This window comes from Petaurus breviceps, unplaced genomic scaffold, assembly GCF_028583685.1.
Source record: "Petaurus breviceps papuanus isolate PSGF00001 unplaced genomic scaffold, PetGlider_PUasm1.0 90444, whole genome shotgun sequence".
In the NCBI taxonomy this organism is placed as follows: Eukaryota; Metazoa; Chordata; class Mammalia; order Diprotodontia; family Petauridae; genus Petaurus; species Petaurus breviceps.
Genome location: NW_027187256.1, coordinates 432,677 through 445,951, shown reverse-complemented (window position 1 = coordinate 445,951; position 13,275 = coordinate 432,677). Strand labels below are relative to the sequence as shown.

The 13,275-nt window shown below is 40.0% G+C and overlaps 1 protein-coding gene across 1 annotated transcript; it reads right to left on the bottom strand.

Annotated features, from left to right (window-relative positions):
- Positions 1-395: 395 nt before the first annotated feature.
- LOC138177750 (probable E3 ubiquitin-protein ligase TRIML1) lies at positions 396-4,315 on the bottom strand. The gene is made up of 6 exons (XM_069108958.1): positions 3,902-4,315; positions 3,497-3,574; positions 2,630-2,863; positions 1,948-1,970; positions 1,725-1,822; positions 396-943 (listed from the first exon to the last, which is right to left on the bottom strand). The coding sequence occupies exons 1-6, from the start codon at positions 4,313-4,315 to the stop codon at positions 396-398; spliced, it is 1,395 nt and encodes a 464-aa protein (XP_068965059.1).
- Positions 4,316-13,275: the final 8,960 nt, after the last annotated feature.

Here is a 13,275-nt window from a genome sequence, read left to right as displayed (position 1 = left end):
ACTGCTCACTGATTATTACTCAGAAAGCTCTGTGTATTGTGAATGGTACAATATCTGAGAAACAATTCTGACCTCATCTGCATTTATAAATGTACCTAATCCAGGACTGTCTTAAATGGAATTGATCTGTTTGACTTGTTGTGACAATAAATCTACATAAGACGTGGGAGCAATGGAAAACAAGCTATTTGAGAATGTTGACTACATTAAGCTATATTGCTGCAGGCAGCCTTAAACTTCCCAGCAAATTGGCTCCTTGTGGTTGAAGAGGCTGAATATCCTTCCTGTATCTCAGCCAGTGACCCTATTATTTTTACAATTCATGGTGACAACAGTGGGCCTGGCTTGGCCTGGAGTACCTTCACACTAGAATGCTTATAGTCAAACAATCATTCTCAAATATTATCTTCCACTGGAAGGATGGTCATGGAACCAACCTTTGATCCTGGCATAGGGGGACAAGGAGAGAAGAGAGGCCTGACAGGTTCTGTGAGTGGCACAGTGTTCATTCCAGAGAGGAGGGAAGATTTGATGGCATTATAGAACATAAGGCTTCCTTTAGTATAATCCAGAAATATGCCAATTATAGGGACGGGTTCTTTCATTCGCTGGCAAACTAATCCTGGTCGGGTGATCAGGTAGAACTCATTTCCCTTCTTCTCACAGCGAAGCATGTACAGATACCCAACGGAGTAGTAGGTTGTCTTCCGCTTCCTGAGGCATTTGGTAGAAATCCCCAGTGCCCACTGAGGCTGCTCACTCACATTCACCTCCCAGTAGTGGATGCCATAAACAAATGCCTGCTGAGCAAAGACTAAATAAGAAGGAAAGTTTTCAGGGCAGTTAGATGGATCTGGACCTTTGTCTCCATGTCTTACACTCTTCAGATCCTCAGAGACAATAAGATAGTCATTGGCTGTTTCAGGATCTAAAGTGATATTCACTGCAGAGAAAAGAGAAAATTTAATGTCCTGAGGGGTATGCAACCCTTCCTCTGACCAACACCTTCTCTTTCCAGGAGGAGTTGGATACAGAGAGCAAGAACAGCCCAGTTTGGACCTCTCCTGAGACTTGAGTGAATCCCCCCACCCCCCTGCCAAAGGGATGTCTACCATCTCCAAGTCCATGTCCTTTTTCCAAACTAAATTGCCTTCTCCACCAAGGACAGCACTGATGAAATTGCTAGTGTCCTAGTATAGGAAGCCACTCTGACACAGGCTAATGGAATGAACGTCTCTTCATTCTTCCACTCTTAAGGTGACCTAGACAGTCATAAGTTTCTGGGTTCACCTGGGCAGCTCAGTTTTTGAAAACTGATACAATCAGAGATTCTCACAGAACTCCAAGTCTGCTGGTCCAACTAGCCAGATTACCATTAAAATATTCATTAAGCAAATGTCAAATCATCTCAAAGAGTAGGAAAATGCTCCATAATCATAGATAATCAAGAATTGGATGTACAATGTGAAGGGCAGATCCATTCCTAGGAATTGTTGTATTCCAAGGGAATACAATAATTTGGGACCTGGGGGCAGTGTTGTTTGGATTGGTAAATGACCCAAAGTGACATGTAGACAGGTAAAAGAACTGATTCTCTCTCACTTTTCTCCACCAGCTAGGGTAGAGTAGATAAGATTTAAGAACTTCAACTCCTGTGAAAGGGGTTGAGGCTTCTATACACTTGGCCCCAGATATAGATTCATTTACAAATGGTAATTCCTTACCTCTGAATCTCTTTAGCCAGTCCTTCATCCCAGTGATGGGATAGTCTCTTAAGTCCAGGGTGAAAGACTTGGGTTTTTCCGAAAGCAGTGACTCACTTCTACACAAAAGAAAAGACTCAGTTAATTCCCTGCTCTATCCAAGCCATATACCCACCAACCATGAGACATCAGACCCTATGACAATTCCCAAACTAGATAAACAGATTACAAATGGAAAACTTACGTTTGCAATAGCTCTTTGCTTTCCTGTGGGGAAACAAAGAAAGGTTGTTTTAGTTCATCAAGAAATAGATATAATTGTTTGGGTTTTTTTTTTTTTGATGAACTACATCATCATTTTTAAAAATTTCTTGATGAACTACAAGCACTTACAGGAACTGTGCTAAGTACGTTACAATTATTCTTATTTGATCGTCACTACAACCCTGAGAAATATCCCCGTTGGTACAGAAGGCAAAATTGAAGCAAGCAGAAATTAACCAGCTTGCCCAGGATCATACAGCTAGCTAATTGCCAAATTTGAACTCAGGTCTTCCTGGTTCCAGATCCAGTACTTTTATTCATTATGCCACCTAGCTGCCCTAGTAAGTGGACTACCACTTTCAACTGCTCAGACACCATCACCGCTTTAAGGCTGAATCCCAGTATATTTTGGTTAAAGGAAAGATTTCAAATCATCTCGCACTTTAGTTTAGAAGAAAATCTTCAGAGTAAATAATGGACCTCCCTCTAGTGGAGGAGTGTGTGAACAATGCTGGAGTTGGGATTTAACCATCCTTGAAGCAAGAGACACAAGTCTCAGAAGTCAAAAAAGCCTCCAATGGAGATGGATCCCCCCAGTACCCTGCTTGATGTATAAATAAACCCCAGTTATACCTGGATCTGGAGAGCTTTCTCCAACTTACCTCAAGCAGGTCCAAATCAGGTCTAGATCTGGTTTCATCTATCTCTTGGATAGTATCTTCCATGTTTTTCACATGTTGATTTATTGTATTATAATAGCTGTCCCTTAGCCTAAAAGCTTTGCATTCTTCTTGCTTCAATAGGTCCAGGCAGATCCTCTCTTCCTCATAGAGAAATCGGTGCATCTTTGCATATTCTCCTCTTATCAACTTTCTCCACTTGGATCTATAATGTTTCTATAAGGAAGAGACACTCAAAAATTGGTATCCTCCCTGTCCTATCAAATTTCCAATTCCCTAATTTTCATTGCTTGTACCAACAGGTTAACTGCTGACTGACCTAGAGGACTTCTTTCTATCTCTCACAAACAACCACCTTTGCAGAAACAACCAAGACCTTTGGCATCTCTTCTAACCTCCCTTTCTAAATCAAAGGGCTTGGCCCATCATACCATTACCCATAACAGTTCTGTTTATATTCTCTGCTGTGCCATCATGTTCACTCTAATATTTCATAGTTTCCCCCTACCCAACAATTCCTCAGGAAACTAGCTTCATTGAGCCTATACTATGATTTCTCATTTCTCTCTTACACACACACACACACACACACACACACACACACACGCATATTATAACATGTAATACACCCAAACTATTTAAATTTGTATTTCATTTTCAATTATAATTTGTTTTGTCTATGCAGATTGTCTATCCATGAAGAAACAAAAGTCTATTCTGCTGAGCCTGCTGATTTGCTCTAGAAATAAGTACCCTAAGTAACCAAGGTGATTGACTTGAGGGATTATGGATTTTTGGGAGTTCCCAAGGCAGGCTAGCAATTAGGGGGAACCAGAACCAGACACTTACATCCTTCTTTGAAGTTTTAAGTTCATTCCATTCCTTAATCTTCTTTCTCAGATGTGGCACGGTGTCCCGGAGTTTTTTCTGTAGAAGACAAAGGAATAGGAGACCAAGGGATATCTTAACATTTGTTCTTAGATGAGCAGCATGAGTGATATTCACAAAAGAAAATGACCTGTGGGTCTCTAATTATGTGGTGTGGAGTTATATCAAAGGTGACTGATTCATCAGTTAAGTACAGATTTAAAGCCTCAGGACTCGACTTCTAGTCCAAGGACCTTTGCTCCATTCACTATTGCTGATGCCCTTCACTGTGTAATTAGGTGACCCTTGGAGGTTCGAGGAGGGATCGGAAGTAGTTTAGTCCAAGGGTCACTCATCTAAGTCTTTCCTCTGCCCCACATTACTCACCCTGCAGTTCTCAGCAGCTTCTTCAATGGGGGAAAAGGTATGGGCTGCATGCTCCTGACCTTCCGTACAGGCTATACAGAGGGAGGTCTGGTCCTCCTTGCAGAAGAGCTTGGGGACTCGCAGGTGCTTCTGACAACGGCTTTGTCCCACAGGGTTCTGCAAGTTCTGGGGATTGAGCTTCTTGCAGAAAGCAGACAGCTTTGACAGGCGCACATTAAGGCCAGGAAAGTTTGGAGAGATTTTCCTGCATTCAGGGCAAGTAAAAGGTATGACCCCATCTTGCTTGCTTCTGGTCAGACAAATCTGGCAAAAGCTGTGTCCACAGTTGAGGGTGACAGGCTTAGAGAAGAATGTCAGACAGATGCTGCAGGTGGTCTCCTGCTGGAAACTTTCTACTAGTGTGACAGCATCCATGTTCCTGTGAGAAGAGAATAGGTGCCATATATAGTTAGAGAATAGAGTTGACCTGCTTAGAGTCAGTTATACATGTTTTTCCACTTTTCCAAAGGCTTGTGTGTAAGAAGAGCTACAACATTCCTCTGTGTCCTTGCTAGCCACTGCAAGAATAAAATCAGTACAAAATTCAAGCAGACAGGTACATTGCAATTTATTCATCTACTTAACACTACAGATGACATATTTGTTAATACAGAGTAAAGAAAAATGGGTGATTTCTTGGGAACTTTTCAAAGTTCTTTTGAGTTTCTTTTCTAACTATTAACTCCCACCCTGGAGCAGCATTCCCACCACCTGGACCACTATTATCACCCCAACTTGGGTCAGTTTTCTAAAAAAAAGAGAAAAAATCTAAAATATATACATATACACAGCAATGTTGTTCATTGTCTTACCATCGCCCCCAACCTATTCGAGCATCAACTAGCCAGTGCTTGATGAATTTTGCTGATACATGAGTTATCATGTTATAACTTTTTTAGAAGTTTAGATTGTGGCAATCACAGAACTGACAAACTCAAGCCACACCTCTAAAATGTGTTTTAAGATGCACTCAGATGGGCCTTAAAGGGCATACCATAGTGGAAATCACTCTAGGAACCACGATGAAAGGGGGTGGGGGGGCCCCTTGTCCTCAGGGACATAGTTCCTCAGTTTGAGTTTAAGCTTCTCTAGGCCTTCCTTCTTGAAGAGTTTACTATTTGGTGCAGTTTTGAAGTAGAAAAGGCCCCTAGCCTTGGGCCCACTGGAATCATAAATGGACAAACATGGCTCACCCTCCAGGGCCTGCCAAAGGCCTTGGTATGTATGGATTAGACTCATATCTATATTTACCCTCCATACCATTCCCTCATGTCTTTTCCAGAACTCCCCAAACATCAAAACTTTTGTCTTTTAACTTCATTATTTCCTACTAGCTTACTTCCCTGCTTCCTAAAAATACAACCATATTTACCTTATAAAAAAAAAAAAACATGCAACCATACCCCTTATTTAAAAAACAAACTCCCCTGATTTTACCATCCCTGCTGGATATCATCCAATAATTTCTCTTTCTCACCTAAAAGGCCTTGAGAAAGACTGGATTCTTATTGTTTCCCTCTATACTACCCAAATTGGTGATCAGATCAGCTCCAGTTCAATGATCACTTCTAGGAAAGAATGAAAAAAGAATTTAAGTACTTACAGTGTGCCCAGCCTTGAGCTAAATCCTGGGATACAAACAGAAGGAAGACAATAAAGGTACTCACACAGTAATGGGAGGAGACCACACGTAAAAAAAAAAAAACATGTCAGCTCCAAGAGATATGGAAAATCTCAGAAATTCTAAGAGGAGCAAAGGTAGAGTAGAAGGCCAAGACCCAGGCTCCTTTTGGCAAGTTAAGTAGATTACAAAGTATTTTACAAAGGTTACAGAGTGAGTAAGGAAATGGGAGGGGTCGTCAACTGAGAATTCTAAATGAAAACAATCAACCCAGCAAAACTGAGGTCTTTAATCAGGGCAACTGAGTTTCGGCTCGAGTGCTGGGTACCCAAAGAGGGGTCTGGGAACTGGGTTTAAGTTTGGTACTAAAGCAGAGGAAAAGACCAGGCAGCAGATGGGAGGGGTTAGGATTGGAGGATTTGGGGAGGTAAGTTGTTTTATGTAACAAGCAAAAGTCCCTAAAGAAAGCTATGGAATCTCAGGAGGGCAGAGTTTGGAAGATCTACAAACTAATCAGAGGCAAAGTGACTCCCCGCTTGTCAGCCCCAAGCAATTTAATGCCCAGGGAATTGGGGCTAGGACGGTTTCAGTGAATTCTTAAGTCAACTGTTTGTCAAGGAAAAATGGTAAAACCTGGAGGTTCTATTACGCATCTAAAGGAATGAAATTATTGTTGTGGGAGTTGAGCACCTAGGAAGGAGACCCGGTAAATACCAAGGTCCTGTTTCCGCCTGCCGTAGGGTTAGTTCAGCTGTGGGCGTTCTTGCTTTGGCCTACACCCAGAAGGTCGGACTACTCAACTGGGACAGTCTGGGACCTTTGAGGAGGGAGTCATGTGGTGCCTTAATTGTCCCCTTGCCCCATTGGGCAATAAATTCTTTCACTGGCCTTTTTACATCCCTAGCACTAAATAGTCAGTCAAAACACACCATTTGCCAAAGAGCAAAGCAATGAGGATCCCAATATAAACAGAAACACAAGAAAAGTCCTGCCTTCAAGCAGCTTAATGCTAATAGGGAAAGACAGATACCAAAGGCGTGGCCGAAAGTTGAGCGGATGGGGGAGAGGAAGGTGCAGTGTTTGGCCTTCTCTCTTTGCCTTTAGGAACTTGTTTTATACATTGCGGCGGCTAGGTGGTGCAGTGAATAGAGCACCGACCCTAGAGTCAGAGGAACCCGAGGTCTCGGACATAAAACTCCGACAAGTCACTTAACCCCAAATGCCCTCTCCAAAAAGAAAAAAAAGTAATTTGTTTTATATCAAAAGTTGCAAACATGACCAGATCTACCACATATCCCCAGGAAAAAAAACCCAAGACGGAACAGAGGTTAGGTTCTTTGCCTCACCTCTATTCAATCCCTGGCTTCTTGGCGCGTAAAAGCAAAATTCAGTTTACTGGAAACTTGGGTAATGCAACAGCAGGTTCTATAACTTCGGCTAAAAGGCAGATTTCTGGAAAGGGAGTTAGGGTTTGGGGGGGAAAGAGAAGAGAATGGTGGCTGATGAAGGAAAGAACTGACCTTTTCTTGAGGCTTAACTTCAGCCTGGATGCCTATCCCCAGGCAGCAGCTCCTTCCTCTGATGATCTCAAAGTCCCTCCTTGGGCAACAAGTGGAATCCAGAACCTCAGAAGGTCTAGCCCCCTTTCCGTCGTGGCTTCTCCATCTTATACCAAATGAAGAGGGCGTGACTCTCTCACCAAGACTGATACATTCAAAGGGGTGGACCCGACTGGCTCACAATCACTTCTGATTGATAAAATCAAAAAAAGCATTTTCACCGGGTATGGGTTGCAGAGCTCTAAAAGGTGAGTTTCTCCTCCAGCTAAACACAAAAACAGTTTCGACCCTCAGGGAGCTTCTGAACTGGGTGTGTTACTGCAAATTGAGCTGGAGAGTGGGTGGGGAAAGAGAGAAGGACTTTTTATTTCTGGTGGAGTAGTTTGGTAAATGAGAGTGGGTAGTGTGAGGCTGTTAGGGACATCTGTCAAGTTATTTAACTTCCGTCAGCCTCGTCTGTAAAATGGGAATAATAATAACACCTGGGTTACTATGATATTGTGATATTATTATTATATTTTAATAACCCAGGGTCGCTGTGAGCATCAAAAGAAATATTATTGGTAAAAATTTAGCACAGTTCCTGTGGTATGGGAATTTTTAAATTTTCTTTAATTATTAGGAATTCAGGGTCATTCCTCCTGCAAATTTTGGTTAATTACAAGTCTGTATTCTGTTAATATTAACCTCATGTGACCACAAACTGTCCCATGCCATGGGAAAATTGACTTGGAATCTTAAACATTCCTTAGATAAGAAACCAGAGGAAAAATCTCTACTGTCTTTGACTCTTCAGTGACATGTAAATCCTCTTCAATCAGCCTGTTTGTGAACTTTCTAAATGTAGTTTAATATGTAATCTGATTTAATTTATCTATAAAGTTTATTTTAGGAGGCTTGTTTCATTAGTGGATTTACGAGATTATGATTTCTGTTTAAGTTTTTGTTCAACTTTTATGGCATTGAATGAAGCATGGAATTATGGATCTATCTTTAACTTTTATGGCCTAAGAGGAATGTACAAGATTGCAATATGTAAAAGAATTATTTCTCTGTTACTCTGAGGTAATTTTGCATGTAAGAGGCCTTGTCAGAATATTGGTTATTGTTCAAGTATTCTCTGAGACCTGAATCTATGCTTGAGCATAATAATAAAGCCTAGGTTTTTATCCTTATAATTTCTGCATTGTGGTTAATAAATAATTAGCAGCAGTTATCTACATGAACTCAGAGAGCAGATATTTCTCCCATAATACCTGTCATGTAGTAAGTACTTAATAAATGTTCCATCCCCTTCCCCCTTCTCTTATGAAAATAAGGCTGTTCATTCAGCATACCAAATAAAGTTTTCCTAGGTCCTTAGATTTCAATTTATTGAGAGCAGTTAGATAGTCTGTTGTTATCTCCTCAACCCTGAAAGTCAAATAACTGACTTTTAATTTTAAAAGTTTTTGTTCAAAGTCACAGGAATTCTTTTTTTATAATTAGTTCCTACCTTTAAGCCCATTTAAAAAAATTTAATAATATATATTTTTTTCCAATTACATCTAAAGATAATTTTCAACATTCACTTTTGGAAAAATTTCAAGCTCCACATTTTTCTCCCTTCCCTTCTTCCCTCCCCCCCCCAAGATGGCAAGCAATCTGATGTAGGTTATACACGTTCAATAACATAAAATATATTTACACATGAATCATGTTTTGAAAGAAGAAACAGAACAAAAGGAAAAAAAAACATGGAAAAAAAGTGAAAATATTTTGCTTCGATCTGAAGCACATTTTTGAAAACCGAAAGAAGAAATCTGTGAATACATATATACAGAGTTCTGAAAGCAAATTCACACATTAATCATGTCTTACTGTGTATACATTTTCACTGTCTCTCAGGAGGTAAGTGGAAGCATTTCATTTTCATTCTTTTGGAGTCTTGCTTTATACAGGTGGTCTATCATTTCTTATCAGAGTTCTAAAGTCTTTCATAGTTGACTAGTTAACACCTTGATGCTAAGCACTGAGCCTCTCTAGACAATACAGAAAATCATAATAGCTTTCTGGGTTTCTAGGAAAAACCTGCTCATTTCAAACTTTTCACTTGTATAAAACCCCAAGGTCTTTGTATTGAAACCATTACTCTGACAAAACAAAAATGACAAAAAAAAAAAAAAACACAAAACAAAACAAAAGATACTACCAGGGAGATGATACCCTGAATAAAAAGGCAAAAAGCAAGAGAGCTCAGCACAGTGTCCAGCACAGAGTAGGCACTTGTTTGACTCCTCCTGAAAACCCTCCCCAAACTCCTCCTCTAGACCACCCCCGAATCCTCCCACAACCATTCTGTGTATCAGCTCCATTTTGCCTCCATGAGGGAGCAGAGAATTATGGGGCCAGAGAATGACCTATGGAAAACTCACTCTGTGTCAGATGATTCTGGCCCACTTGTCCAATGCAAGCATCACAGATACCGAGGCTCCTTAAGAGTCTACCCATTATGGCAAACCTTTAATTAAAACTTTGCTTTACTTTGGCTGAGAGAAGACTTGAGTCAAATTCATTCGGCAGGACCCAGTGTGTTGGTATTTTGAAGTCATTTATGGTTCCCTGACCTCTACATTTTATGGTTGGTTCCCTAAACCCTATACCTCAACAACATAGATATATAGATATATATACCTATTTTGTCTAATGGTAGCCATCTGTAGAGTGGGGAAAGGTAGAAGGAGGAAAGAAGGAAGAAAAAAAAGGGGGGAGGAGAAATTTACATGATAACTATTATATATTTAAAAAGGAATAGCAAGTTGTATGTAATAGATCTGCATTTTCATGTGCAATGATTTCTTTTTTTACTATGTTATGAAAATTCTTGTTTTATGCCAAAATTAAAAATAAGATAAAATAAAATCATTCTTGTTCATCCTGTTATCAATAAGGAGGGAATCAAGGTACATAGCTCTGTGGCCTCTGAGGTTTGTTTGTTTGTTCTCTTGGGTAGCTATTTCCTCCAAAATCACAGAAATTATGTTTATCCTGCTTCACAACAAATTATTTCAGAGGAAATTTGGAGGAGCTCTATGAACTGATGCAGATTGGAGTGAGCAGAATTAGAATAATGTACCTTAGCAAGAAGGGCCACTTCTTGCCTTGAGAAAGGAATGAAGGAGATAGTTACAGAAGATATCTGTGTCATGGAAGATCAGGAGGAAGAGGAGCTCTTGGCAAATAGACTCAATTTTTTTCAGTAAAATATGAGGGGAAGCCATGGGAGATTAGAGAAAAAAAGAATTGGAAGTGCCATCAGTGGTGAGCAGGATAGGGAGTTAATTAGAGGGTTATAAATGTAAGAATTAATTAGGGAGGTGAAAAGGGATTACCTTACTAGAGTGAGGGTTCCCTTGACAGGAAACATAAATCATGGAATCTATCACATTATTTTAGTGATTTTCTCCACTAAGGTGGGAGAGAGCCAAGACTGAGCTCAGTTCCACAATGTAAGATTGGCAATATGACATGCAAATAAGAGATTCAAGAGAAGTGTATGGTTGAACTGATTCACCAAGGGACCAAGATGGGTAAAGTAGAAGAGTGTAGTTAGTGCAAGAATGGTGGCTGGGAAAGAGCTGAAGGTTTGAGGGATTGGAGATATAGGAGTGGACAAAGAAAAGGCTTTGTTTGAGTTTGTAAGGCCAAGGAAAGGGTGGAATGTTAGGGATTAGATAAAAAGAAGTGGTGCATTTGAGATTAATGCAAAAATTAATGGTTTGAGGCATTGAGGTGGAGATGAAGAGTGAGTCATGAGGGAATATTAGTAAGAATGTTGGAATCACCTAAGTAGGTCAGGAGTTGGGGAGAAGAGAAAGACCAGGATCCATGCACCAAATTCCAGTTGAGTATGACAAGTGCTGAATAGCTCTTCATATTCTAAAAAATCAGTAAAAGAGAAGATTCTGGGAAGATTTTGGATTAGGTCATAAAACTTTTGGCTCTCCAAATTTCCTCCACAAAGAAAGACAGAACGTTTCTTCAGAGTGAATGTAGAGAAGCAGAAATAAACAGGAGGTGGGGTAAAGCAGTTTGTCCTCCAAAATACCACTTGAGAAGACACGACCTCCTGGGGCAGAGGTTCAGCCTGAGTGCAAACACCTCAAGGCTGATTCTGCACAATCAACAAATAGCAAGCCCTGGGGGCAGCATGGGCCCCAGGAACTTTCATCTCTTGGACAGTGTGGGAGTCAAGGTTGAGTAAGAACCTTCCATTGTCAAGCTATGAACACCAGAGTACCTAGTCTAAGTTCCAGGACAAAGAGAACAGTTGTCATTTGTGGCCTCTCAAGGGACTGCAGGGAGCAAGAGTGTTTGCAGGAACAGTGTGACTGGGGGCCCTATCAAGGTTGGGCCCCAGAACAGATCTCAGATACTACAATAGTAAGGAGGACCTGAGGCTTGGGGCATCATTCCTCATAACTAGGTACTAGAACTTGATTATATTAATAATTGCTTTAAAACAACATAAATATGAGTAAATAAAAGAGTACAATTCCCTTTTGGGGGTTAAGATAAAAGCACACTTTTCCTGATTTCTCTGGGGAAAAAATAGGCCCAGTCATGATCAGAAGGATTGAATTCTTATTTTTTTTAATCTTTTTTTTTTTTTTTTGGAGGGGGGAAAGGAAGGCAATTGGGGTTAAGTGACTTGCTCAAGGTCACACAGCTAGTAAGTGTGTCAAGTGTCTGAGGTCGGATTTGAACTCCCTACTTCTAACCACAGAGCCAGTACTCTATTCATTGCACCACCTAGCTGCCCCAGGATTGAATTATCCTAATCTGAGTATGGCTAGTTCCTGTCTCCCAAATATTTAGTATACAAAATGTATTCATCAATAGCAGGACCAATTATCTATGAAAACAAGGAGTAAAAATAGTAATTGGCAAAGTAGTTCAAATCAGCTTAAATGATAAAACACAGAAACGTCCTGGGCTATTCAGTTAAGTATTGTGATTAAATCTCTGCTCAAACAAGGAAAATATCATCTCATCCAGTTTTAGAAGTCTCCAGGTGCAAGCCCTGAAAATCAAAGTACATATCGGGGTGCTAAGACCCTCAGTCCTACAACTCTATGCAATTTAAAGTTGTTCTCCCAAGAGCAGCTTACTATGGGCATCTAGCAGAAACAGCATTCCCAGGGAGAAAATTTATGAGTACTATACAGGCAAAAAAGGCCATTTGGGCTTTTCAACAGCCAAGCCTTGCCTTGTATTTGTCACATGTGTTTCTTACATATGTCACTAGATGATACAAAGCATTTTTGCTCACTTTTCCCATACGCGCTATGAGCATTTCCAGAACAACATGTCCCAGGTCTATGGAGGGATATTGTTTAGCTAATGTTTTTATTATGCAGTCTTTGGTAAATACCTCCTGATAGATAATTGTTCCCACTGTCTGATTGCTATTGGGAAGCACACAGGAGGAGGATTCTGAACTATAGTATCAGGATTACTGACTTACAGAGTCACCCCTAAAGCCCAATGTTAACATTTTCACTCTGACAGCTTGAACCCATGGATTGAAGCAGGGGGGAAGGAGCAGCACAAAAGGACTGAAGTTGAGAATCACTTGGAAGCAATGGAGAAAATCCCATGTAGGCTATAGTAATTGCAAATTAGGACTTTCCAAGAAGACGGGGAAAAGATATCAGCTAAGAAAAGTATTCTGAAAAAATAGATAGTTTGATTATGTAGCAAGAGGAAAGGAGAACCAATGAAAAGTCTGCATGCTTCTTTGAGATGCATGTAATGTTGAGAGACATTTTGTGGTGAATTTATAGGAAGACTGGGAGGAGAGTCATATAGCACAGCCAGCCACGAATAGCTTTGGACATTATAATAATTATTATATATATATTTATATATAATAATAATAATAATAAATGCAGACATCATTTACAAATACCCACATCAATCAGATCATAGATGCATTGAAACATATGTATATATATATAAGCATACATAATGCATATATATGTGTGTGTAACATATACTTTGTATATGGATACACATAATATATATATTATATTCTTCCTTTAGACATATAGTAATTATCAAATTAGAATTAGGGTTAAAATGTGTATTATGGATAGTGCAAATGGTTAATGAGA